This window comes from Bufo bufo, chromosome 3, assembly GCF_905171765.1.
Source record: "Bufo bufo chromosome 3, aBufBuf1.1, whole genome shotgun sequence".
NCBI lineage: Eukaryota > Metazoa > Chordata > Amphibia > Anura > Bufonidae > Bufo > Bufo bufo.
This window is the reverse complement of record NC_053391.1, coordinates 564,518,511-564,546,150: the sequence shown is the minus strand read 5'-3', so window position 1 is coordinate 564,546,150 and position 27,640 is coordinate 564,518,511. Positions and strand designations below refer to the sequence as shown.

Below are 27,640 nucleotides of genomic sequence, written 5' to 3'. Positions count from 1 at the left end.
ATCATTTCAACCTCGTCTTGTTATCTTGCCGCAGGGCTGTCGCAGAGCCAGAATGAGTGAGGAGAACAAGGACTGGGCAATCCTCAGCCCAGAGGAGTTCACCCAACTGCAGAAGTACATCGATTGTGAGTAGACGTCCCCTATACTATCCTTATGATTCAGCCTCTGGACTCAATTGTCCTAGACAGAGGAGAAGACTGCAAGCAGATTGTGCCGGAGATGTACATGTTCAATTCAAATGCTGTTTTATTTCTAGACAGTACCAAAAAGGTTCAAGATGTTCTGCGGGAGTCCTACGGGGATGGCACCTCCAGCCCCCACCTAACTGAGGAGGTGAGCTGGTCTGCAGATTTCCATTTTCCTTACGTTTTTTCTGTGCATGGTCGCCTCCTCTGCAGCAGGTGCTGAGCTATAGCTTAAAAGTAATATGACGTCATGGTGTTTCCCAGCTCTGTATCCAGCACAGATGTGCTATTAGATGATCCGCTAACACCTAGGTTTCCATGTAAACCTTATCTTGCAATATATGCTTTCTAAAAATACGTGGGACCTTGGCTGTAATGGATCCGGCAGTATTTTGTGCCCTTGTGTGTCCTTTTTTCTCTATATTAACCATTCAAATTAGTCATGATGAAAATAAAACTGTACAAAGCAAAAGTACTGCTCAGTACATGATGAAAGGACAATTTTATGCCAGTATTCAGACATGTAAGTGTTCTGAACCTGGCACAGACGTGTGTATCCACTGGACAGTCTGACAATTCCCCTTACACATGGGGTCTCCCCGGACTTCGGGCTCCTTATAGTGCATTTTAATATCATTTCCAGTAGTCAACCTTGATATTCGTAATTTCAGTGTTGATTTTCAGTATTAGCATGCCGTTTCTAAAGTTCATTTTTGTGCTAGATTTGAGAAAAAAAAATTAATTCGTAGATGCAAAGTGGCTCCCTGCTGCTTCCAGGAAAGAGAATGAATGTGGATGTAGATTGTGGAGCCCGAGATCAGAAAAAGGCATTTCTGTGCTAACAAGCGCTTTTATATTTTGCAGTCGATAGATTTTGAGGGGTTCAGGAGTTTCTTGAAAGCCTACCTGGATACAGATGACATTTCTCCTGATCTCTGCAAGCGGCTTTTCATGTCTTTCCAGGCTGCACCCAATGTGGATGGGCAAAGAAATGAAATAGATGGAGCAAATGGTAAGTCACATCATGATGAACGCTGTGGGGAAGTGAAGCTCCACCTTTGACTTTCTATAGCCTACAGCTAAAATAAGCAAATAGAAATTCTATCATGTTTAGAATATATCTTGATTACATTTTATGCTGTTGTCACTTTTTAGGCTAGTTTCACACCTGTGGCAGCTATTCCAGCAGGCTGTTTCTGGCAGAGAACAGCCTGCTGGAATTATCCAGATCCAGCACTGCCTGATGCAACTGGAATACCTGCCAGCCCCATTAAAGGGAACCTGTCACCTCCCAAATCCATCCCAAGCCGCCAGCAGGACCTGTGTGTAGCCAGTAGTGTGTTTCTGATGATGCCTTTCTTCCTGAAGGCAGATGCAGCAAAAGTACTGAAGCCGTTGTTTTATCCCCTGCCCGGCGCGCTCCTCCACGCATGCTTGAAGTCAAGGGGGCAGCGGCCTCCTTGCTTCAAGTCACGGTAACCACGCCCCTTCCCTGCCCCTTTGCTGTGACTGACAGCGCTTATGCAGGAGAGTTCGGCTGCCTTTGCCGAACAGCCGGCTGTCCGTCACAGCGAAGGGGCAGTGAAGGGGGCGTGGTTACCGTGACTTGAAGCAAGGAGGCCGCTGCCCCCTTGACTTCAAGCATGTGTGGAGAAGCGCGACGGCAGGGGATAAAACAACGGTTTCCGTACTTTTGCTGCATCTGCAGCAGGAAGAAAGGCATCATCAGAAACACACTACTGGCTACACACAGGTACTGCTGGCGGCTTGGGATGGTTTGGAGAGGTGATAGGTTCCCTTTAACTATAATGGGGTCCAGCAGAGATCCGGCTGAAATCTGGCAAAAATGGAGAGAGTTGGGCAGACAGAAACCAATGCACTCTGCAGCTTGTGTCTGGCTGATTCCCGCCATTCTCTGCCGGAACTGGTGGCTGCAATGCCAAAGATGTGAAAGTAGACTTAGATCTTTACTCTTAACTTACTCTATTTAGTCTTTCTAATAAATGAAAAAATCCCGTTGCTACCTAGCAGCTGTGAATAAGCACTTATACTGTATGTCATGTACATAGCTGTCCGCACTTCTGTGGCGAGTCCGGCCTCTTTAATGCAGCGCTGCCTGCTTCACTCCATTACTGTGGCAACTAGCCCAGCTGACATTGGGGCTGATCAGGGACTCCAGACCAATCGGGCTTGTCACCATTGTCATGTACTTCCTTTCGGTGGGGTATTTACACAGGCAACTGCTGACCACAGTTGCCTGTGATTGGTCTTCCTTTGTCATTAACTTTGTTGTATGCTCCCTGGATTCTGACCTGCTGCCTGTTTGTGACCTCCCCACCGTCTGGTGACTTTTGACCCAGTTTGTCTGACTACCCATTTACCCTATTTAGGTCCTGTGCACTTAGTCAGGATAGGGACTGTCGCCCAGTTGGGGGCCACTATTTTGGGCAAATAGTCCAAGTAGATAGGCACAGTGGTGTGAGTGGAGTGCAGGGATGCATTGTACTTATTTTGTGTGTCTGTTTAATATTTTGAGTGCCCAAGGATGTTACTATTCTGGATGGCCTACAGGACAAACACTTAAAGGGGGTCTTCTTTCACCATGAAATTCACTGATAAACCAGGCACAATGCCTTGTAGACTTAGCTTAGATTAATGTAATGATACAGTTTACTTAGTGATCCGTTGCTTCCTTCTGCAGCCAAAGTACCTTTAATCTATATTCAAATAAGCAGTTAGGTTCACAGAGGGAGGGCTCCACTCTGTGCATCCTAGTGCCCATCTTACTTGCTCTGCTAGCCCCTTTCTGTACTTCTTGACAGGGCTAGTGTTAGGAGTTCACTAAGCTGAATTACTGGGCTGTGCTGGGAGGGTTGCCCTGCTGACCTGCAAAGTCCCAGCTGGTCAACCTGTCACTGTAACTGGAAGTCGAGCCAATCAGGTTTCTGACTCAGTAGCCAATCTCAGAGCTAGATGGGGGATTTAAGAGTTCAGATCCCTAATTGACTTGCCTTTGAATTTTTTCATTGAATTACTGGTTCATTGACTTCCAGTGTGCTTCATACTTCTACTTCATTTGAACTGCTGGTATCTTGACTGCGGCCTATTTTCTGGATTTACCTCTTGTCTGCCGATTTGGCTTCTGATTATTCCTGGTATCCTGTCTGTGGCTTGTCTTTGGATTAAACCCTTGACTGTTGTTTTTTCTCTATACGCCGCTCCTGGTTTTGACCGTTCTTGTCGACTACTCTTTGGACCCCCGGTCATTCTGGTAGTTCTGCTTATAGTGAGCTTGCACCATTATCCACTTCCTTACTCCGCAGACGTAATCTGGGTCCTTAGCAGCCAAGTCCATCCTGCCTTCAGCGGGCTCTCGTAAACACATAGGGTACCTTTAACTTCCTCCCTTCCAGAGTGATATAGTAGGACTGGTAGCAATTTATGAGTTCATTGGTTGTGGTTCTGACTGCGACTGGTGATCATAGCGTATCTTACAGCCAGGTTCCTACATAGTCATCTTGAGGAAGGAAGCAGGAGGAGCAAGGGTGCACAGAGTGGCCTGCCCCCCCCCCCCTTTCCCCTTGGTGCACTTAAAGGGAAACTACTGTATGGGGCAGTATGGTGCAAATTACCATATGGGGGCAGTGTGATGCAAATTACTATATGGGGGCAGTGTGGGGGAAATGACTATATGGGGGCAGTGTGGGGGAAATGACTATATGGGGCAGTGTGGGGGAAATGACTATATGGGGCAGTGTGGGGGAAATTACTATATGGGGGCAGTGTGGGGGAAATTACTATATGGGGCAGTGTGGGGGGAATTACTATATGGGGCAGTGTGGTGCAAATTACTATATGGGGCAGTGTGGGGGGAATTACTATATGGGGCAGTGTGGTGCAAATTACTATATGGGGCAGTGTGGGGGAAATTACTATATGGGGCAGTGTGGGGGAAATTACTATATGGGGCAGTGTGGGGGAAATTACTATATGGGGCAGTGTGGGGGAAATTACTGTATGGGGCAGTGTGGGGGAAATTACTGTATGGGGCAGTGTGGGGGGAATTACTATATGGGGCAGTGTGGGGGAAATTACTATATGGGGCAGTGTGGGGGAAATTACTATATGGGGCAGTGTGGTGCAAATTACTATATGGGGCAGTGTGGGGGGAATTACTATATGGGGCAGTGTGGGGGAAATTACTATATGGGGCAGTGTGGGGGAAATTACTGTATGGGGCAGTGTGGGGGGAAATTACTGTATGGGGCAGTGTGGGGGAAATTACTGTATGGGGCAGTGTGGGGGGAATTACTATATGGGGCAGTGTGGGGGAAATTACTATATGGGGCAGTGTGGTGCAAATTACTATATGGGGCAGTGTGGGGGAAATTACTATATGGGGCAGTGTGGGGGAAATTACTATATGGGGCAGTGTGGGGGAAATTACTGTATGGGGCAGTGTGGGGGAAATTACTGTATGGGGGCAGTGTGGGGCTAATTATTGTGTGGGGGCAGTGTGGGGGAAATTACTAAATGGGGCAGTGTGGTGCAAATTACTATATGGGGCAGTGTGGGGGAAATTACTGTATGGGGCAGTGTGGGGGAAATTACTGTATGGGGGCAGTGTGGGGGTAATTATTGTGTGGGGGCAGTGTGGGGGAAATTACTATATGGGGCAGTGTGGTGCAAATTACTATATGGGGCAGTGTGGGGGGAATTACTATATGGGGCAGTGTGGGGGAAATTACTATATGGGGCAGTGTGGTGCAAATTAATATATGGGGCAGTGTGGTGCAAATTACTATATGGGGCAGTGTGGTGCAAATTACTATATGGGGCAGTGTGGTGCAAATTACTATATGGGGCAGTGTGGGGGAAATTACTATATGGGGCAGTGTGGTGCAAATTACTATATGGTGCAGTGTGGGGGAAATTACTATTTGGGGCAGTGTGGGGGAAATGACTATATGGGGCAGTGTGGGGGAAATTACTGTATGGGGGCAGTGTGGGGGTAATTATTGTGTGGGGGCAGTGTGGGGGAAATTACTATATGGGGCAGTGTGGTGCAAATTACTATATGGGGCAGTGTGGGGGGAATTACTATATGGGGCAGTGTGGTGCAAATTACTATATGGGGCAGTGTGGGGGAAATTACTATATGGGGCAGTGTGGGGGAAATTACTATATGGGGCAGTGTGGGGGAAATTACTGTATGGGGCAGTGTGGGGGGAATTACTATATGGGGCAGTGTGGGGGAAATTACTATATGGGGCAGTGTGGTGCAAATTACTATATGGGGCAGTGTGGGGGAAATTACTATATGGGGCAGTGTGGGGGAAATTACTATATGGGGCAGTGTGGGGGAAATTACTGTATGGGGCAGTGTGGGGGAAATTACTGTATGGGGGCAGTGTGGGGCTAATTATTGTGTGGGGGCAGTGTGGAGGAAATTACTATATGGGGCAGTGTGGTGCAAATTACTATATGGGGCAGTGTGGGGGAAATTACTGTATGGGGCAGTGTGGGGGAAATTACTGTATGGGGCAGTGTGGGGGAAATTACTGTATGGGGGCAGTGTGGGGGTAATTATTGTGTGGGGGCAGTGTGGGGGAAATTACTATATGGGGCAGTGTGGTGCAAATTACTATATGGGGCAGTGTGGTGCAAATTACTATATGGGGCAGTGTGGTGCAAATTACTATATGGGGCAGTGTGGGGGAAATGACTATATGGGGCAGTGTGGGGGAAATTATTGTGTGGGGGCAGTGTGGGGGAAATTACTATATGGGGCAGTGTGGTGCAAATTACTATATGGGGCAGTGTGGGGGGAATTACTATATGGGGCAGTGTGGGGGAAATTACTGTATGGGGCAGTGTGGGGGAAATTACTGTATGGGGGCGTTGCTATTGGGGAGGCTCTGTAGGGGCAATTCTATTATTTCTGGGGACACTATACAGGGATCATTACCTGGAGCACAATATAGGGTGTTATTATTATTACTGGGGGCACTCTAGGGGACATTATAACTGCTGTAGACACTAGGGACATTTGGGGTAATTTATCAAGCTGGTGTAAAGTAGAACTGGCTTAGTTGCCTATAGCAGCCAATCAGATTCCACCTTTCATTTTTAACAGCTCTTTTGGAAATCCAATTCTACTTTACACCAGTTTGATAAATGACTCCCATTATGTCTACTGGTTATGGTATGGTAGTGTGCATGAGGCCTAAAAGGCAACACATCACACACACTGAAAAGGGCCATCAGTATATCATTATGCTATCTATAAGGTAAATATAAAGACCTGGGTAAACATCATATGAATAAGTCAACCCAATACCAGATAACACCTACCTATATGATCAACATGTGTTGCGGCGTGGGGGCCTCACAAGTCTGCATGGGCATTTTTTTTAATTGTAGACCCCACCACTTCCTGCTAATAACCCACCCATTTTTACAAAGTGGCGAGTGCAACTTAAAAGGGCAAAAAAATCATACATTTTTGTGCAAACTGGAGCTTGTGGAATAGATTTGGATTTTTCTAAGCCAGAAAACTGTCATAAAACCTTTAACAAATTCCCCACAGAGCTCTATTGGGTATTTGACAAGGTAATTTCTTTAGAGGGAGGCCTATACAGTCATGTGAAAAAATTAGGACACCCTTTGAAAGCATGTGGTTTTTTGTAACATTTTTAATAAATGGTTATTTCATCTCCGTTTCAACAATACAGAGAGATTAAAGTAATCCAACTAAACAAAGAAAACTGAAGAAAAGTCTTTTCAAGATCTTCTGTAAATGTCATTCTACAAAAATGCCTATTCTAACTGAGGAAAAAGATAGGACACCCTCACATGTATTCCCTCTTAAATTGGCTCAGATCTCACACAGGTATATCACACCAGGTGCACATAATTAGTAGATCGTTACTCTGCATGTTGAATGAGGCTTGCCCTATTTAAACCTCAGACATTTAGTTTGGTGTGCTCCTGACTGTTGAAGTGAGAGTGAGCACCATGGTGAGAGCAAAAGAGCTGTCAGAGGACTTCAGAAAAAAGATTGTAGCAGCCTATGAGTCTGGGAAGGGATTTAAAAAGATCTCAAAAGATTTTGAAATCAGCCATTCCACTGTCCGGAAGATAGTCTACAAGTGGAGGGCTTTCAAAACAACTGCCAACATGCCCAGGACTGGTCGCCCCAGCAAGTTCACCCCAAGAGCAGACCGCAAGATGCTAAAAGAGGTATCCAAAAACCCTAAAGTGTCATCTCGAGAACTACAGCAGGCTCTGGCTACTGTTGATGTAGAAGTACATGCCTCTACAATCAGAAAGAGACTGTACAAGTTTAACTTGCATGGGAGGTGTGCAAGGAGGAAACCTTTGCTTTCCAAGAGAAACATCGAGGCCAGACTGACATTTGCCAGCGATAAAGTTGACAAAGACCAGGACTTCTGGAATAATGTTCTTTGGACAGAGGAGTCCAAAATTGAATTATTTGGACACAACAGCAGAGGACATGTTTGGCGTAAACCAAACACAGCATTCCAAGAAAAGAACCTCATACCAACTGTGAAGCATGGAGGTGGAAGTATCATGGTTTGGGGCTGCTTTGCTGCAGCAGGACCTGGTCAGCTCACTATCATAGAATCCACGATGAATTCTACTGTGTATCAGAAGGTGCTTGAAGAACATGTGAGACCATCAGTTAGAAAATTAAAGCTGAAGCGGAACTGGACCATGCAACATGACAATGACCCAAAACATACTAGTAAATCAACCAAAGATTGGCTGAAAAAGAAGAAATGGAGAGTCCTGGAATGGCCAAGTCAAAGTCCAGATTTGAATCCCATTGAGATGCTGTGGGGTGACTTGAAAAGGGCTGTACGTGCAAGAAACCCCTCAAACATCTCACAGCTGAAAAAGTTCTGCATTGAGGAGTGGGGTAAAATTTCCTCAGACCGATGTCGAAGACTGGTAGATGGCTACAAGAACCGTCTCACTGCAGTTATTTCAGCCAAAGGAGGTAACACTCGCTATTAGGGGCAAGGGTGTCCTATCTTTTTCCTCAGTTAGAATAGGCATTTTTGTAGAATGACATTTACAGAAGATCTTGAAAAGACTTTTCTTCAGTTTTCTTTGTTTAGTCGGATTACTTTAATCTCTCTGTATTGTTGAAACGGAGATGAAATAACCATTTATTAAAAATGTTACAAAAAACCACATGCTTTCAAAGGGTGTCCTAATTTTTTCACAAGACTGTATATATATATATATATATATATATGTAGTTTTTCCTTTTTTTTCCTGACAAAGAAAACATACAAACTGTCTGTTAACTCTATGAAAATAAGTTGCATTTACTACAGCCACTTGCGGCTACTTCTTACCCTTTTATGCATTTGCTCCGTTTCTAAGCATTTTGTATAGACAGTTCAGTTTCTATTAGGCCTCATGCACACGACCGTTGTTGTGTTCCATGTCCGTTATTCCGTTTTCCGTGATTTTCTGCGGACCCATTGACTTTCAATGGGTCCGTTGAAAACTCGGAAAATGCACCGTTTGTCATCCGCGTCCGTGATCCGTGTTTCCAGTCCGTCCAAAAAATATGACTTGTCCTATTTTTTTCACGGACAACGGTTCGCGGACCCATTCAAGTCAATGGGTCCGTGAAAAAACACGGAGGCACACAAGATTGTCATCCGTGTCCGTGATCCGTGTCCGTTTTTTTCCTATCATTTTCAAGGCAAACTTGACTTAGATTTTTTTTTCACTTTTCATGTCTGGTGATCCTCCAAAAATCAAGGAAGACACATGGAAATAAAACGGAAACGGATCACGGAACCCCGTTTTGCGGACCGTGAAAAAATACTGTCGTATGCATGAGGCCTAAATCAGATCTTGGGATATGTGTCGGTGTCCATTCACAGGCTGCAGTAATATGGAGCAAGTCCTAAAGCAATTGTACTATGCAACAATGCAATAAATTGCATTTATAAAGTTACTGTATGTAGCCTTAGGCTGTAGTTCTTCTGAAAATCGGAATACTAATTAACCTAATTGGGATGAAAGGGACCCAGAAATTAGGACACTGATGATGCAACACAGGACCTTAAAATCATTGAAAGTATCATCCAAAACACGTAAGATGTTATTTACTGAGGTTATCGGGCAGAATTCACTTGTTTTCTTGCCGTTAAAATGAGGTCATTGATATTCTGCTGACTGACACTGTTCGAGCACTGGGAATGCTATTTTATGTCTCCTTTTAGCAAATGACCGAAGGCAGCACTCTACCCCAGGTGATGGCGGGCAGGGGACGGATTGGAATGATTCTGTCACAGCGGGATTTGTCATGATGCTTGTTATGCTCTGCTAGCCTCCCATGAAACCAGTGGCATGACCTTCCTGTCATGTTGTCTGGAATGATATATTCAGGGCCCCTATCACAGTCCTGCCGCTAAAGATGGAACATAATATCACTGAGTTATTGTCACATCATGTGCAAACACAACCAACCTGTTTAATGCCGTCGTGGCTGTTAAAGGGATTCTGTCATGAGATTTGAGGCCTATAACCTAAACATATTGCCAGGTCCCTACTAATACCCTGAATCTGAAACAGACCTTATTAAATGTGCCTGAGGCTCTATTATCATATAAACCTGGTTTTTATAACTTGTCACTCACGTACCAAATGTGTCCAAGGGGACGTCTCATCATCCAGGGTGCCGGGCTGCAGCCGTCTTCCGACTAGAAATCGCCGCCCTCCCTTTCAATAGAGCCGCCCTCCCTCACCTCAGCGCCGCCTCCGAAATCGTCTGCTCTCCTCAGCCAGATCCTGCGCTGGCGCACTAGGTATATCCTGATGCGCCCGAGCGGACTCCTGGCAGCGGCCTCGTTGAGCGAAGTGCGCATGCGCCGGCCGGCGCACTTTGCTCAAACCTGCCTTGACCGCCCTATTGCAGCCATCCAACCTCTTACAGCCGGGTGCAAAGCTGTTCGGAGCGCACAGGCTGCTTTTTTACAGAGGCTCCCTTTTGATCTATTTCTAGTTATACCTAGTGCGCACGCGCAGTATCTGGCTGAGGAGAGCGGACGATTTCGGAGGCGGCGCTGAGGTGAGGGAGGCAGCGATGAGGTGAGGTAGGCGGCTCTATTGAAAGGGAGGGCGGCGATTTTTAGTCGGAAGGCGGCTGCAGCCGGGCACCCTGGATGATGAGACGTCTCCTTGGACACATTTGGTACATGAGTGACAGGTTATAAAAACCTGTTTTATATGCTAATAGACCCACAGGCACATTTAATAAGGTCAGTTTCGGATTCAGGGTATTAGTAGGGACCTGGCCATATGTTTAGGTTATAGGTCTCAAATCTCATGACAGAATCCCTTTAAACTGCTAAGTGCAGACAACCAGTGGCCCCATTTGTACCCATATTGCTTCTTAAAGGGGTTGGCCACTCTTTGGTGACTATTGACCAATGTGCTTGTAAAGCTACTTTCACACTAGCGTTTCTATTTTCCAGTATTGAGATCCGTCATAGGGTCTCAATACTTAAAAAAAAAAAAAAAAAAAAAAAACTCTTCCGCTTTGTCCGCATTCATTGTCAATGGGGACAAAGCGTAACTGAATGGAATGGAGTGCTCCAAAATTCATTCTGTTCCGTTCTCTTACCGGAAAGCAAATTGCAGCATACTGCAGTTTTCTTTCCGTCATGAGAAAACACAATGCAAGTTAATGGGGACGGATCCGTTTTCTCTGCTACAATCTGCCACAATAGAAAACGGATCCGTCTCCCATTGACTTTCAATGGAGTTCATGACGAATCCGTCTTGGCTATGTTACAGATAATACAACTGGATCCGTTCATAACGGATGCAGATGGTTGTATTATCAGTAACGGAAGCGTTTTTGCTGAACCCTGCCGGATCCAGCAAAAACGCTAGTGTGAAAGTAGCCTTAGATGACTATATGGCACTTACTAATATAGCCTTTGTTGAAGGTATGTCACCTTGTTTGCCAAGTCTTTTGTGCTGTCCACACAGAGGTGCTGTCCATAAGATGGCTGCTGATGGAGGGTCATGTGACCAGGGTAGTCACCTCCATCTGATTTCTCCTCCATTTACCTACACTTGCGCTGTTGGGAGTTTAGTGCAGGTATGGAGGAGGCTGAGTGATGTGTCTGGTCACATGACCTCCATCAGCGGCCATTTTATAGACAGGACCTATACGTCCACAGCACAGAACACTTGCCCAAGAAGGGGCATGACTGATGAAATACGACACAGAATATCAACAAAGGCTGTATTAGTTAGTGCCACCTCTTACATGTACATTGGTCACAAGTCGCCGACCCCTTTAAACACAGAATATGTGTTATGTCTCCATTTAGCTTTCTCAATGTTTCAAAAGGGGTAAAATCTCATATAACTCAACTCTATGTGTTCCTTATTTTTTCTGTTTTCTGAATGCGTTCACATTAAATCTGTCACCTCCCCCAGGCTATAAATGCAGTAATATACATACGACTGTTATAAAGTCGTTGGCGGCAGTACTGTCCATGTATTACTGCATTTATAGCCTGGGGGAGGTGACAGATTTAATGTGAATGCATTCGGAAAACAGAAAAAATAAGGACGACATAGAGTTGAGTTATATGAGATTTTACTCCTTACTCGATACTCACTCCTGTTCCCCTGCTCTGCGCCCGCAGGCCAACTGTGGAATGCATTGATTTAATGGAGGGGACTGCAGGACAAGTCCTCCCAGTGTATTAAGGGACAGTTTGCCGACGCACAGCAGGGCAATGGGGTTGAGTATGGACATATAAATGAGGGATCTGGAGTCGGGGGTAGCAGTGTACTTAATAGGGCTTGGGGGAGGTTACTCAGTCCCTTTAAAATAGACATGAAGCAACTTTGCAAATAGTCTCTAAAAATGTCTTCAGCTCCGAGCAGACTTATGTGTCTGGATTGTAACCGACAGCAAGCAAACCCTGTAAATGTGATATTACAGTCATAGTCCCCGTCATCCATCCACTACTATTGCTAATATACATTTGTCAGGTTAGTAGAGGACCGATGGAAAGGAGTTACAAGATCACACTTTACAGGGTTTGTTGGTTGTCAGCTCTACATACGGCCGTATACACCGTGCAGTGGGACATTTCTTAATAAGGTTTTTTGCAAAGCTGCTTCGTTTTGGATGCAATGTGTCAATAAAAATTGTGAAGGTGAATTTAGTCTTTAAGGGCTTGGTGACCCCAGGAAACCTATATACAGACCCCTTGGTGTAGCTGAACCACCGATGATAATTACACTTGCCCGATCCCTACCGCTGGCTCCTTCGCTGTCCCGCCGGCTCTGCAGGTCGCCCGGGTCAACATCTTGTTTGACTGGGGTCACGTGACCACTGCACCATCAAAGGCCGGGGACCTGCAGGGATTATCAGTGACAGTTCAGCCATGCCAGCAGGTCTGTAGAGAAGGTTCCCAGTGGTGAACACCCCCTTTAAAGTAGACATTGCTGAAAAAATGAATTCGATTTATTCTCATTTATTAGAATGATTGGATTCAGTGCAGCAGTCAAGCAGAACTATCCCAGGATATCTCCCGCATATCATTCATGGACTAGTGCAGCGCAGCAAATCTTTTTATGTTTCTATTGGGATAGATAAAGACAGAAAGACAGCATCTATCACTCATTCTATCAGGGTAAGTTTACCTGCGGCAGATTTGTTGAAGAAATGTCTGTGATCGAAAATCTGTTCTAGACATGTGAAGGGGGTTGTTTCTGCAGCATCTTTGTGGATTTTTACAAACACCATTCAGATGTATGGAATAGTCGCAGAAATATCTGAGACCAATCTGCCCTGCAGAAACCTATCCTGTTGGACATAGCCTCGTTGGAGGGTACATATGGTGGTAGCCTCCGCCTGCTGACCAAGGTTCTGATGCATTATGGTTTGTAGGAAGACGCCATTTAGTCAGGTGACCAGTATTGCTTTCCACTTTAAAAATCATTAGAATGACTCTTTTTGCCTATTGTATGTTTAGTTATTTATGATGTTTCTTTTGTGACTATTATATTACATCAACATGCATTTCCATAACAAACAAAGTGTTTTGAGCATCCTGGAAGTGGGGAAGTAAAAGCATTTTAGAAACCGTTTACTGACCACACAGCAATTAATAACGACTTATGTGTTTCATCCATTGTACATAAGGACAGAAGCTGTAGAATTAGAGTTTGTCTCCTCTTTTTATGATTCTGTATACCGTTTTTTACATTACAGAAATCGGTCGTGTCAGCCTGAATGATGTTTCCTGTTACTTTTCCTTGCTGGAAGGGGGTACGGCAGAGGACAAGCTTGCATGTAAGTAGTCTTCTTTGCTATTGCTTTGAAAAATGTTGTGGGAGAGGATATGAGCTTTAGCCTTTTGCTGTCTAGGATAACGAGCGGTGAATCAGAGTAAGGCCCCCCTGCATATGTCCGTATTCGTTTCGTGGACCACAAATGGCGGATCCGCAGAATGCTTGCAGCGTTTTGTTGTCCGTCTGACGAAACTGAGCCAAACGGATCCATTCTGACACACAATGTAAGTCAATGGGGACGGATCCGTTTACTATTACACAATAGAAAACGGATCCGTCCTCCATTGACTTTCAATGGTGCTCAAGACGGAGCCGTCTCGGCTACGTTAAAGATAATACATACGGATCCGTTCTGAACGGATGCAGACGTTTGTATTATCTGAACGGATCCGTCTGTGCAGATCCACGACAGATCCGCACCAAACGCGAGTGTGAAAGTATCCTTAAAGGGGTATTCCGGTTGTTAGAAGTTATCACCTATTTACAGGATAGGGGATAACTATTAGAATTGTGGGGGTCCAACTGCTGTGCTCGGTTATCTCCAGAACTCCCATAAAAATGAATGGAGCAGGTGTGTGCATGTGCGACCGTCCGCTCCATTCATTTCGGTGGGGCTGCAGGGGTACGGGTCCCCTGTTCTCATGATCGGTGGGCGTCCCAGCAGTAGGACCCACACCGATCTAATAATTATTATAACTTCAAACAACCGGAATACCACTTTAAGTTATGAATCTGAAATTAAGGATTGAAGGGTTTATTCACACAGCTCATCCATTTCATATCCTAATAGAGCTGCTAAGGAGACCTGTGCCCTTGGAGGTTTTCCAAACAGATCTGAAAGATTAAAAAAATGTGACATGTGCCTTTGGGCTCTAAGGGAGAACATTTCTGTACAGACAGTTTCCAATGGAACCTGCTCCGCACTAAGGAGCCATACAGCCTCGGTGCACAGGAGGGCGCCATGAAAACTCCATATCCTCCAGTGTTCTCGCTGCCGCATCTCATGGGCGTTGTAGTCCCAGTTAAGACAAAAGTCTATGCTATTTTCAGCGCGTTCCACACAGTTGAAAACTCTAGAGGCACTTAATGGACTCAGTGAGCACATTCTAATGATTTCACTCTAGTCTGGTTTAGGGAGCTCACATATTGATTTTGTGTGGCTCAGTAAACATACGGCCTACAGCTCTTTATGCCGAATCTGTCAGCCTGTGAAGCCAGCCATAATATCTCTTGGCACTGTTCAGTGTATGTTTTACATCTGTATCTTCAGTAGCTGTGTTTGAACTGTGTTGAAAATTGTGTTTCTTTAAGATTTGCACCTGGACGTCCTATAATTTATAAGCATTATTCTTATCTGCACCTAAAGTCGGTGTATAACAGATGTGTCATTTTTAAAGGGAAACTACTATATATAAGAAACACCAGTGCATTGTACATCATTTCAACCACACCTTTGTTAGCTTTCAAACTCCAGAAAACTTTATTTTAGAACCACCTCCTCCAAGTGCCCAAGCCCACCTCTCGCAAGGGCCCAAGACCACCTCTCCACCTCCAGCGTTACCTCCTCTTGTGCTTTTCCCTCCGCCCCTCTTCATAGACGCCACTTCAGAAGAGTAGCGCATGTGCTATACCTGCAGAAAGTCCGATGCCCAGTGTTGGTGGCTCAGGCAGATTTACGCTCTACCCATGCGCGAGTTGTCAGTGAGACACAGGCTGATATCGTGGGCAGAGATGAAGGGAAATAGTGACATCTGAGAAGAGGGGCGGACTGCAAAGTGCAAGAGGAGGTAATGCCAGAGATGAAGAGGCGGTCTTGGGCTGTTGCGGGAGTTAGGCTTGGGCACTAGGAGAAGGTGGTCTTGGGCTTTTGAATCCATTTGTGACGCCCTGCTGGGCACCTTGGACCTAATTTGCATACTGAATAAAGTACATACTCTGGCGTTTGAAAGTTTAGATAAAGCTAGCAGAAATGATGTCAGACAGATGTACAATGCGCTGGCTGACTTATGGAAGTAGCTGACACTTTGACATGACCGGAAAGACGAGCAGGAGGGGTTTGCATTTTTCACTGCATTCCTATATCCAGATTGGCACAGAGGGCAAATGGGCATGTCTATAAAGGAGAGCAGGAGAGGGGGTTGATGCATGCCTGCATACGTGTCCATAGCTTTTAAAATGACTGTTTTTGAAAATTCCTATATCAAGAAAAAAGAGCAGCCCAGGACCACAAAAAAAGAATAGAAAAAGAAGATTCATAAGCACATGCATTTTGCTATGGTGGGGAGTTTTGAATGGACACATAGGGGGACATTTATTATGAATTATACGTCACTTTTTGGCGTATTAATGTTGCAGATTTCATCGCAATGGTTTTTGCATTAAAATCTGCGAGGGGCGAGAAAAGGGGGCATGGCGTGGGCAGGGAAGAGTGCGGGTCTCATTTATTGTTTTCCATGCCAGTTTTTGTTGTGCAAAAAGGCAAAGGAGCCAAATTTTAGTATGTCGCACAGCCTGCTGGAGGAAGAGCCTGCGCCACCACATAACTTTGGCGAATTCACCAGCAGTGCAGAGAGACTAAGACCATTCCTAATAAATGCCCCCATAGTTTATAAAATCCTACACAAAATATCGAGGGAGGACTCCAACAGACCGTTCTGCAGCGCATAAACAGCACACAGGCACATTTATTTTTAACTGCAAATTTGATGGTACATATGTTATGGGGCTGAGTTTCCCTGTCTTATGTCATAGCAGCTTTTCTGACTGAAACTCATTTGTGATTTCACACAAGCAAGCTTAGGCTACTTTCACACTTGTGATGTCTTTTTCCAGCATGTTTGCCATGCTGCGGCCCGTGGACTTCCGGCGGAATGGTGGACTTGTGGTAGCACGGATCCAGCAGGCTGTTTCCCCGCCGGAACAGCCTGCTGGAAAAGGCTACCGCAAGTGTGAAAGTAGCCTTACCTGCTTGAATTATATTTGTTATGTCAGAGCATCAGCCTTGACAGAAACACAGTTGTGGTGTTCCAGCAGCTTACCTGAATGAAATCCACTTGTGATGTCACAGTAGCTTACATTAATGAACTCCACTCATGATGTCATAGCAGATCACAGTTATGATATCATAGTAGTTTACCTAACTAAAACAAATTGTGAAGTCACAGTAGCATACCTGACTAAAACCTACTTGTGATGTCACAGTAGCATACCTGACTAAAACCTACTTGTGATGTCACAATAGCATACCTGACTGAAACCCACTTGTGATATAACAGTAGCGTACCTGACTGAAACCCACTTGTGATGTCACAGTAGCGTGCCTGACTGAAACACACTTGTGATGTCACAGTAGCGTACCTGACTGAAACCCACTTGTGATATAACAGTAGCGTACCTGACTGAAACCCACTTGTGATGTCACAGTAGCGTGCCTGACTGAAACACACTTGTGATGTCACAGTAGCATACCTGACTTATACTTACTTGTGATGTCACAGTAGCGTACCTGACTGAAACCCACTTGTGATGTCACAGTAGCGTACCTGACTGAAACCCACTTGTGATGTCACAGTAGCGTACCTGACTGAAACCCCCTTGTGATGTCACAGTAGCGTACCTGACTGAAACCCACTTGTGATGTCACAGTAGCGTACCTGACTGAAACCCACTTGTGATGTCACAGTAGCATACCTGACTTATACTTACTTGTGATGTCACAGTAGCATACCTGACTGAAACACACTTGTGATGTCACAGTAGCATATGTTACGGACGGTCCCGCGACAGGTGGCAGGAGATCGGTGAGACTGGCTACACGTGGTTTGATCTGACATGTTTTCTTTTTGGATCAAATGACGTTTGTGTTGTTTCTGGTGCTTGCCACACCTTCTTTCCCCAGGTGTTTTCTTTCCATTTTGTATTTTGTTTGGGTTATTTTGTGTGTTGCATTTATTTCCCCGTCATTTGTATTAAAGGGGTTTTCCTATCTCAGACAATGGGGGCATATCGCTACAATGAGAACGGAACCAGGAAATGAACGGAGGGCGCACTGCGCGTGCGCAGCTGTCCTCCATTCATTTCTATGGGGCCGTCGAAAATAGGCGAGCGCTGGCTCGGCTATTGCCGTCTGCCCCATAGAAATTAATGGGAGCATGGGTGCGCTCCCATTCACTTCTTTGGGAGCAGCGCTTGGTGGTGGATGGACCCCGTGAAATCCGGGGTCCTCCAGCCAGATCGCTCCCTGCTTCGTTCTCGTTGTCTGAAATGGGAATACCCCTTTAAGGCCTGAGGGAGACTCCTGTTCGTCCTTCCTTTTTGAGGAACAGGTTGTCTCAGTCCTGACATTAGTACCAGGGTCCTATAGTGTGAGTTAGGACATTAGGTATTCCTGTGTATGAACTCGCCTACCTCTGGGGTCTGTTGATACTGGTAGTTAGTCAGTACGTTGATTCAGGTTTTACTAGGAGGTGTCCATCTCCTTTCCCTAGTTTCCAGGCCTTATTCCCTCACCCCTTTCCCTCCTATGTTCATTGTGGTGTTTCCCTCCCACACCTGAACGTGACAGCATACCTGACTGAAATCCACTTGTGATGTCACAGTAGCTTACCTAACTGAAACACACTTGTGATGTCACAGTAGTTTACCTGAAAACCCACTTGTGATGTCACAGTAGCATACCTGACAGAAACCCACTTGTGATGTCACAGTAGCATACCTGACAGAAACCCACTTGTGATGTCACAGTAGCGTACCTGACTGATACTTACTTGTGATGTCACAGTAGCGTACCTGACTGATACTTGTGATGCCACAGTAGCGTACCTGACTGATACTTACTTGTGATGTCACAGTAGCATACCTGTCTGAAACCCACTTGTGATGTCACAGTAGGATACCTGACTGAAACCTACGTGTGATGTCACAGTAGCATACCTGACTGATACCTACTTCTGATGCCACAGTAGCATACCTGTCTGAAACCCACTTGTGATGTCTCAGTAGCATACCTGACTGATACTTACTTGTGATGTCACAGTAGCATACCTGACCAAAAGCCACTTGTGATGTCATAGCAGCGTACCTGACTGAAAACCACTTGTGATATAACAGTACAATAGATTGTGGTTGGATCTCTGCTGAGTTCTTGATGCTTCCATTGCTCCTTTGAAGTTAAGTCTTTCTTTCCCCTTTTGTAGTTTTTGGGTCCTGTGTGTTGCATTTCCCTATTGTTTATATTAGGCCTGATACCCTGTTCCCCCCTTGCCTCCTATGCTTGGTGTGGTGTTTCCCTACCACACCGAAGCTTGACAGTACCTGACTGAAACACACTTGTGATGTCACAGTAGAGTACCTGACTGAAATTTACTTGTGAGGTCACAGTTGCGTACCTGGTTGAAACCTACTTGTGATGTAACAGAAGCGTACCTGACTGAAACACACTTGTGATGTCACAGTAGCGTACCTGACTGGTACCTACTTGTGATGTCACAGTAGCGTACCTGACTGGTACCTACTTGTGAGGTCACAGTTGCGTACCTGACTGAAACCTACTTGTGATGTCACAGTAGCTTACCTGTCTGAAACACACTTGTGATGTCACAGTAGCGTGCCTGACTGAAACCTACTTGTGATGTCACAGTTGTGTACCTGACTGATACCTACTTGTGATGTCACAGTAGCTCACCTGTCTGAAACACACTTGTGATGTCACAGTAGCGTACCTGACTGAAACACACTTGTGATGTCACAGTAGCGTACCTGACTGAAACCTACTTGTGATGTCACAGTTGTGTACCTGACTGATACCTACTTGTGATGTCACAGTAGCTTACCTGTCTGAAACACACTTGTGATGTCACAGTAGCATACCTGACTAAAACCCACTTGTGATGTCAGGGAGACTTACATCACAGGAAAAAAAAATATGTCACAGGTGCTCATATGATGGAAGGACATGTGTGGTGTTGCAGCAGCTTACCTGAACAAAACACTTTGGCAGATACCAACATAAGCAGGCACCTACGCAAAACCGCTTTGTGTGCTTCTTAATTTACAACTGATAATTTGATGACAGTGTATGTGTGGAGGGTCTTGCTACAGATCACTTTAAAGGCTTTGTACACCTTTGGGGACATTCTTTTTCTTTATTATTGCATTGTACTAATTATGAGGTAAAAATATTTTTTTCAATTGTTCTTTATTAACAAATATTGAATCCTTTTCTCTGTACTAGCAGAATCTGAATTGTCTCTCTTTTTCCATCAGTCAGGGAGCTGACAGACTCCTTATCTCTGCTCTCACACCTTGTAAACTAAATCAAGTATTTATGACCTCTTAATAATTTTAGAAATAAGGGTTATTAGATGACCTGCACAAAGTAAAAGTAGGGTTCGCACAGCTAGAAAAACAGTTAACCCTTTGTGACAGAACGGCTCAATAATTTTAATAAAGACCAATTGAAAAAATGATGTATAGCCCAAAATGAGTAAAATGCAATCATAAAAAAATTGCCCCGAAGGCGTACATAGCCTTTACAGGGCTTTTTCCACAATTGACATTTATCACCTGTCCACAAGATATAGCCTCGCTGTGACTGCTGCAGCTTTTATATGCAGTGTATGCTGGTGGCCTGTAAGAGATAGCAGGAACTACTAATTACAGTATTTTTAAAGGTAGCAGTGGGCTCCTTGCCTGCAAGGCCCCTTTATAGCTGCACAGGTTTGACATATTATGTGTCTGCCCCTGCAAACCTGAAAACGCAGGCTTCACTTATATGTACTTCAGGAGATGTCTGATCCCAAAAGCAAATTCTATTAGGGATGGGTACGTTTTTAAAATAAAGAAGATAAGACACTTACCGTTCCAGCGTTAAGGCTTCTGTCCTTGCTCCTCTTGGTCGCCTGTCTCACGTGCACAGCAGCAGCCATTCACTGGCCTCAGCAGCGAAGTGTCCCCAAGCAGCATGTGACCACAGAGGCTCAGCAGTCATGTGACAATTGGGGATATGTCGCCGCCGAGGACAGTGACTGCTATCAGAGAATTATTTCTGCTTGCAGTGTGTAAGGCACAGTTCTTTTTGTACTCAAGACACAATCAAGACGAGCACTATAGATGCATTCAAGATGAAATGGATGACTTGCCAGTCCAGTATAAAAGTAAACGTTGTAAATGATACATTTTTATGGGTTTCTTCAAAACTCCTGAGACAAAGGTCATGCTTTTTAAAGATTGTCCTTTTTGTTATCTGCGTAGATTGGCTTGTTAGGCTATTGTGATGGACTAAGGGCAGCCATATTATTTCAATAGCTGTCGGCTGAATGATCATTCAGCTGACAGCTATCTCTCCTGGCTCGGTCAAAAGTGTGTGTGTATTCAATGGGGAGAGCAGAGAACGCCGCTGCCAGACACTTCTGGGGGAGGATGATCTCCCAGAAGACTGAAAGGATCAGTGAAAATATTCATTTCACCCAATCCTTCTGTCAGGAGAGAGTAGGGAGCTCTGCACGCTCATTAGACTCGTGTGTATCGGGGCCTTTAGTAACCATACAGCCGCACCTGCAGTGTTTTTTAAGTCATACATTAAATCAAGTAGAAGAGTAGGGCTGGGCAAATCCCAGGTAGTCAACATATCTAGACGTTTGGTACAGGTAACTAATATTTCTATGCTGTAGAATCTGGTAGATAGTTAAAGGGTTTTCCAACCTCCCGATATTCATGTCCTCCTCAGTATAAGTCATTAATATCCGATCGTTAAGAGTCCAACACATTGCACTCTCAGAGATCAGCTATTCCCTGCAGCCCTGGAACTCGCACTGAATGGAACAGAAAGTGTAATGGCCGTGCTGGGTTACTGCAGCTTAGCACCCATTCACTTCAGTGAGTTTCAGTAACCCACCACTGCCACAATTTGAATGGAGCTGTGCTTCCTGTTCCATTCAAAGCACTAGTTCTAGCGCCAGAGGCTGCTGAATACAGCTGATTAATGGGTTTATTGGGTGACGGACCCTCACTGTTTGGAATGAATGACCTATCCTGAGGATAAGGGCTCATGCACACGAATATGTGCTGGCTAAGCCCGTGCTTCGGACCACAATTTGCGGTCCGCAATGCACGGGCACCGACCGCAGGGCCACCACATGTGGATCGCAAACCCATTCACTTGAATGGAGTCTGTGTTCCGCATCCGACTGTCCGTACCGCCAAAAAGTAGTGCATGCACTACTTTTTTGTGGTGCGGAAGCACTCTGTAGTGCTTCCGTGGGGTCCCGTGCCTCCGTTCTGCACCGACCTTCCGGATTGCGGACCCATTCAAGTGAATGGGTCCGTATCCATGATGTGGAGTGCACAGGGCCAATGCCAGTTTTATTGAGGACCCGCTGTTGGCGGGCCACAATACGGGAACAGCCATGTGCATGAGCCCTAATGCATCAGTTCCAGGAGCCTGGAACCCCTTTTAAGGTCTGATTACTGGGTCACTAAAATATTACTGTATTATTGTAGAGGAATCTAATATTTTTACTACTATAATTGCATTAGAACTTTCTTGATGAACAGGACTGATCAGTTATGATTATTGTCTAGTAGACTCATAAAGGGTTGACTCGGGGACGTACACAAATATCATATAACCCAATAGCAAAACTTAGTTTGGGATCTTTTCTCCAGTGAGATTTCTGATTGATTGATTTTGCAATTGTTTTATTAAATGGAAGAAAATTATAATGGAAAAAATGGAACGGATGCTTCATAAATACGGAGCTTAAATACATTGAGAAATCTCCTCCTTACATTTGTAAATGTGCTGCTTCTTTGGTTACAGTACATTATAACATTGTCTACCTGCAGCTACCACTAGGAGGAGCTCAGTGCATATTAACTTATACAGTTACCACTGAGATCAATGGAAGCTCTAAAATCTTTATGCATTGATCTTCCTTTAGTGATGGCTGCAGGAAAATGCAGTTGATATATGTCGGGAACAGAAGAAGTGCCGGGGCCCTTCTTACCCCAGACCTATAGTAAAAGATTTATGACATAAGCAGACCACTGCTCATAAGAAAGGATGCAGGTATCCAATTGAACTGCTATCTGAATGGCACAGCAGTCATCCCCATATCTTTCTTTGAATGTTTCATGTATGACAGCTGGTGGGGCCTTTTGTAACCATGACTAGAAACAAACATTTCCTTGGCTATTTTATTTAAAGATGATTCATCTGTGTGTCTACACTGCCTTCCTTGCATGGATTTATTTTTCTTCTACTTCAGTTTTTGTACAGTAGGATTATTTGTCTGTTTGGATTCATTGTCTTCATGCACTCGTCATATTCTGTCCGGCTCGGAGACGAATGGAAAACCTTGACGTTTTCCACCCAATGATTTCAGTGTTTCTGATGTAGGGGAACATCTCTACTGTCCTAATTAAGAAGGTTGATTAAAGCTAGCCATACACTTTAGATGTATATCGGCTGCACCCACCGATTCCGGTGACAGCTGCCGACCATCTAATGTGAATGGGGGCCTCCTCATTCTTTCCCACTTGCAGATATGGGGAGACATAAGGTTTGGGCTGTTGGATTTTAACATGCCCAGTCTTTTAGTTCTCAGGGGGATAAGCCACAACCAGAAGAGTCGGGCAGCATCTCTTCTTTCTCCTTATTCAGGACACATGTAGGGCTGTTCCCTGAACAAGCATTCAGCCAACAGGAATCTTAAGTATATGACCAACCTTAGTTCATTGATGGGGGTGTCAGCTAAAATTCAGATACACATATGAATTTTCAAACAGTTTCAATGTCATCAGTTTGAAGTGACCATTCATCGAATTTAAACAGGCTGATTATTGGTATTACACTTTTCATTTGGGTCCACCATACAGAAAATGACAACTGCAAATTTGTCTTAAAGAGTGTTGAAAGGACACATACCCCATTGACAAATGGGTAGTGGTGGCACTCAGTTGTCAGCATATTAATTATTTCTAGGAAGAATAACAGCAGGAGTGGCACAATGCAGAATTCTAAGAAAGGATGGTCCAGCATTGGGGATTGGACAGGGCCTCTTTAAGTCATAATACTCCCATTGACAAGAAACATTTGTAGTACTATCGTTCTATTGCACTAATGTATTGCTGGTCTATCAATAAGTTGAAGCAAAAACACTTAGTAAAGTTTTATCTTATTCAACAAGAAGATTGTGTCAAGCATGCATTAAAGGGGTTGTCCCAGTGGCGCAACAAGAAATGACTGGGCCCCACACCAAATTTTTGAAAGGGCCCAGCAGCCACTCCATCTGTCCATGGTTATCTTCTTATACCACCAACGGAGCAGCCTCTGCAGCAGTAGTCCCTCTCTTCAAATTGTAGCGCCAATAGAGTATGATCATGTGGCACAGTTGAGACACGACCGCAGTACAGCCACGTCGCAAACGTGACACAATTGCTGAACGAGACCCCGCGAGACTTCAGGGCCAGACGTGAGTACGTTTTAACTGTCTGGTCCTGTTAGTCACTGGTGGGGGCGCGGTATGAAGGGTAATAAGCGGAGTCTCTGGGAGCAACGGTACTGCCCTCATTGCACCTAGAGGCTAATTTGCATATTATAAAACATCTGTTTTCTCAAGAATGTGAGCACCAAGGAAAATGGAACCAAGACCATATCAGTCAGCCGCACACGTCTCTGGTGAGACTATTTTATTGCAATGTAACTGATAACAAAACCCCCTTTAAGCAATGTGATCTCATAATTATTCAGTCGTGATAGTGCCAAAATGATGCAAAAATAGTTTAATCTGCATGAAAGAGTAATAGATAAAGTAGTTTGGTGACCCTTGTACTGTTTCCTACTGCAGATTAAGAAGGTACAACGCTGGACATTGGCATCTACATGTTAAGCTGACCATACACATTATTTGTGTGGGGACCTCCCATCTTTTCCCCAACGACTGATGTCAGGACATTCAAGGATTGGGTAGTCAGATTTCAACATGCCTGATGCTTTTGTTCTCAGGGAGATGAGCTTCTGCCAGAAGTATCTTGCCCTCGCTTTCTCCCATTGATAACATATGCACAGCTAAAGTGAGCAGTAGTAGAACTGGTTTAGGACAGATGATCCTACTGTTTTGATACCCATAGAGGAGCATGTTGATGAAATCACTGTTCTGATCAGTTGGATGCAATAAGGGGTTTCAGTCTGTGTTTGATTTTGACTTGATCTGGATGCTCTCTAAGTATACCTGGTAAACAGAGTGCTGATCTGTAAATTGGTAATGTTGGTTAATTTTTGCATTCGCAGTTACCTTTAAGTTGTACGACAAAGACGGCAATGGACTTCTGGACAGCTCTGTGAGTGTCACCACTTATTTTTGCATGTTTAGTCCCACCGCAGTTGGTTTTATTAAGGTAAACTAGTACTGATTATGGCTTCCTAACATCTACATTGGTGGCTCCGTTTCAGATTCTTTAAAAAAGAGGATACAAAAAAGCCCTGCATGCATGGACACCTCAATGGAGATTGAACAGACCCCATTGTAGTCTATGGGTTCTGGTCAGTGTTATTCATTTCAGCTATGTCCCGGATCCAGCACTTTCATTATTTTCATTGTTTTGCACAAGTGTGAATGTTTCCTTAAAGGTGTTTTCCTATTGTAGAAAGTGACAGCTTATTTGTAGGACAGGGGCCAGCAACCTCCGGCACTCCAGCTGTGGTGAAACTACTACTCCCAGCATGCTCCATTCACTTCTACGGGAGTCCTAAGAACAGCCAAGCAAGTGTGCATGCTGGGAATTGTAGTGTCACAACAGCTGGAGTGCTGGAGGTTGCTGACCCCTGCTGTAGGATATGGCAACACTTTCTAATCACACGCTGCTTGTCCCAATGATACAGAAATATTTCTTATAGTAATCTATGTATCTTTGTGGGCAGTACGTGTGTCGGATACTCTCATCATACTCAGACATGATTAAAATTGAATCCATTAAGTTGTGTGGTTACAGATGAGAGTTTTGGATGTTTAGGGCAAAACAAATTGCTATACGTTAACCATACAGGAGTTATTTAATTGCCACATTAGGAATGCTGATTGTCTTTCTTAAGACTCTGGCAATGAACACTATGATTATGAGCTCTAAGCATAAATGTTGATTGTGTGAACCACAATTTTTTTTTTTTGTTGTATCATTTACTTTTTTATCATACAAAGGTTGTATAATTTCCCTTATATTCAATAGGAAGTGGATCGGATTATAACACAAATGATGAGAGTTGCCGAGTACTTGGACTGGGATATCACTGAACTTAAACCGGTAGAGTGTTTTTTTTTTGTTTGTTTTTTTTTTGTTTGTTTTTTTTAAATATATTTTAAATGCGGCAATATTCATATGTAACGTTTCGGCACACAGGCCTTCTTCAGACACTATGCCGCAGTGATAAAGGAAGAGAAGGAAAGACGCAGTAGTAAGTAGAATGTGTGACCACATGTATGAAGGAAAGCATAGTGTCTGAAGAAGGCCTGTGTACCGAAACATTACATATGAATATTGCCACATGTCAAAAATAAAACTTCTCTACTATCAAGATAAAAAAAAGTCTAATGCTGTAGTTGTATTGAATATTACAAACGGGGTTGGAACCCTACTTACAGCAAGTTCTACAGAGTGCGACAAAGATTTATTGCAAATGAAAAAATATTAACTCATTTAGAACTAGATGGCAGCAAGGCATCTCAAAGAAGTTGGGACAGGGGCAACAAAAGTAAGTAGTATGAATAAAAACCAGCTGGTGGGGCAATCTGCTACTAAGTCACATGACCGGGTATAAAAAAGAGCAAAGAGTCAGTTTCTCACAAGGAGGTGAGCAGAGGTTCAGCAATTGTAAAAATTGTGTAACAATTTCCGAAAAACTCTCCTTAAAGTAAAAGTGTGAAGACTTTGAATATCTTAGCATCTATGGTACATAATATGAAACAATTCTGAGACTCTGAAGAAATCCATGTGCACAGGGGACAAGGCTGATGGCCAATATTGGATGCTCATGATCTACAGGCCCTCAGGTGGCACTGCATTAAAAACAGACATGAGTCAGTACTGGAAATCATTGCATAGGCTCAGGAACACTTTCAGAAAGTATTGTCTGTGAACACAGTTATGCTGTGCAATCAAATGCAATTGAATACTGTATCAGAAAGGAGAAGCCTTATTTCAACATGATCCAGAAAAGCCACCGTCTTCTCTCAGCCAAATTTTATTTAAAAATGGACTGAGGTAAAATGGAAAACTGTTCTTTGGTCAGATGAATACAAATTTTAATTTATTTTTGGAAACCATGGATGCCGTCTGCTGCAGACTCAAGAGGAGAGGGACCATCCAGCTTATCAGCGCACATTTCAAAAGCCTGCATCTCTGATAGTATGGGGTTGCATTAGTGCCTACCCTGTGGGCAGCTTACACGTCTGGAAAGGCACTAACAATGCTGAACAGCATATAGAGGTTTTAGAACAACATGTGCTCCCATCCATACAATGTCTCTTTCAGGTAAGGCCTTTCATATTTCAGCAGGACAATGCAAAACAACTGTCACAAATAGGTAGGGATAAGTGCAGCCCTATCTCCACCCATTCCCCTATCCCTACCTACTTGCACGATCCGTCCTAACTGATGGGGTACAACTGGGCGGCAGTCCCTAGCTTACGTACGTGCAGTGGACTAAAAAAAGGAAAACAATAAACAAGACAGATCACACAGAAGCAAGAGCTTCCCAGGCTGGTAAGAATAGCAATAGAAGCAAGGGGTCCGAGGACAAGGTTCAGGAGGTAACACAAGCACAAGGGGTATAACAATAACAAGAGTACTAGCCGAGGTCAAGAGCCAAGAGAATCGCGTCAGTACCTCTTGATTGGTCACATAGCGTGGCCAGCGTCACATGACCCATGGCCAGCATCTCAGTACACCTCAGTGTACCTCAGGTCCTCCCCGCCCTCTTGTCACCATGGACGCGTCTTCGCTCCTCCTCATGAGCAGGATGCCAGCGGCGTTGCAGAGGCAGAGCGCATCGACGGCTCCCCGTTACAACAACATACTGCATCATCACA

At 44.4% G+C, this 27,640-nt stretch overlaps 1 protein-coding gene across 4 annotated transcripts in view; it reads left to right on the top strand.

The window, feature by feature from the left end:
* DGKA (diacylglycerol kinase alpha) overlaps positions 1–27,640 on the top strand; it is a 209,628-nt gene that overhangs the window by 128,002 nt on the left and 53,986 nt on the right. For all 4 annotated transcript variants that reach the window (XR_005777707.1, XM_040425594.1, XM_040425593.1 and 1 more), the window contains 6 exons: positions 35–125; positions 257–333; positions 1,050–1,197; positions 13,477–13,557; positions 24,847–24,896; positions 25,782–25,856. Coding sequence is in view for 3 of the 4 variants with exons in the window: in XM_040425593.1 (XP_040281527.1) it covers positions 35–125; positions 257–333; positions 1,050–1,197; positions 13,477–13,557; positions 24,847–24,896; positions 25,782–25,856 (522 nt within the window). In the remaining variant the exon portion in view is untranslated. The remainder of the gene's footprint in view (positions 1–34; positions 126–256; positions 334–1,049; positions 1,198–13,476; positions 13,558–24,846; positions 24,897–25,781; positions 25,857–27,640) is intronic.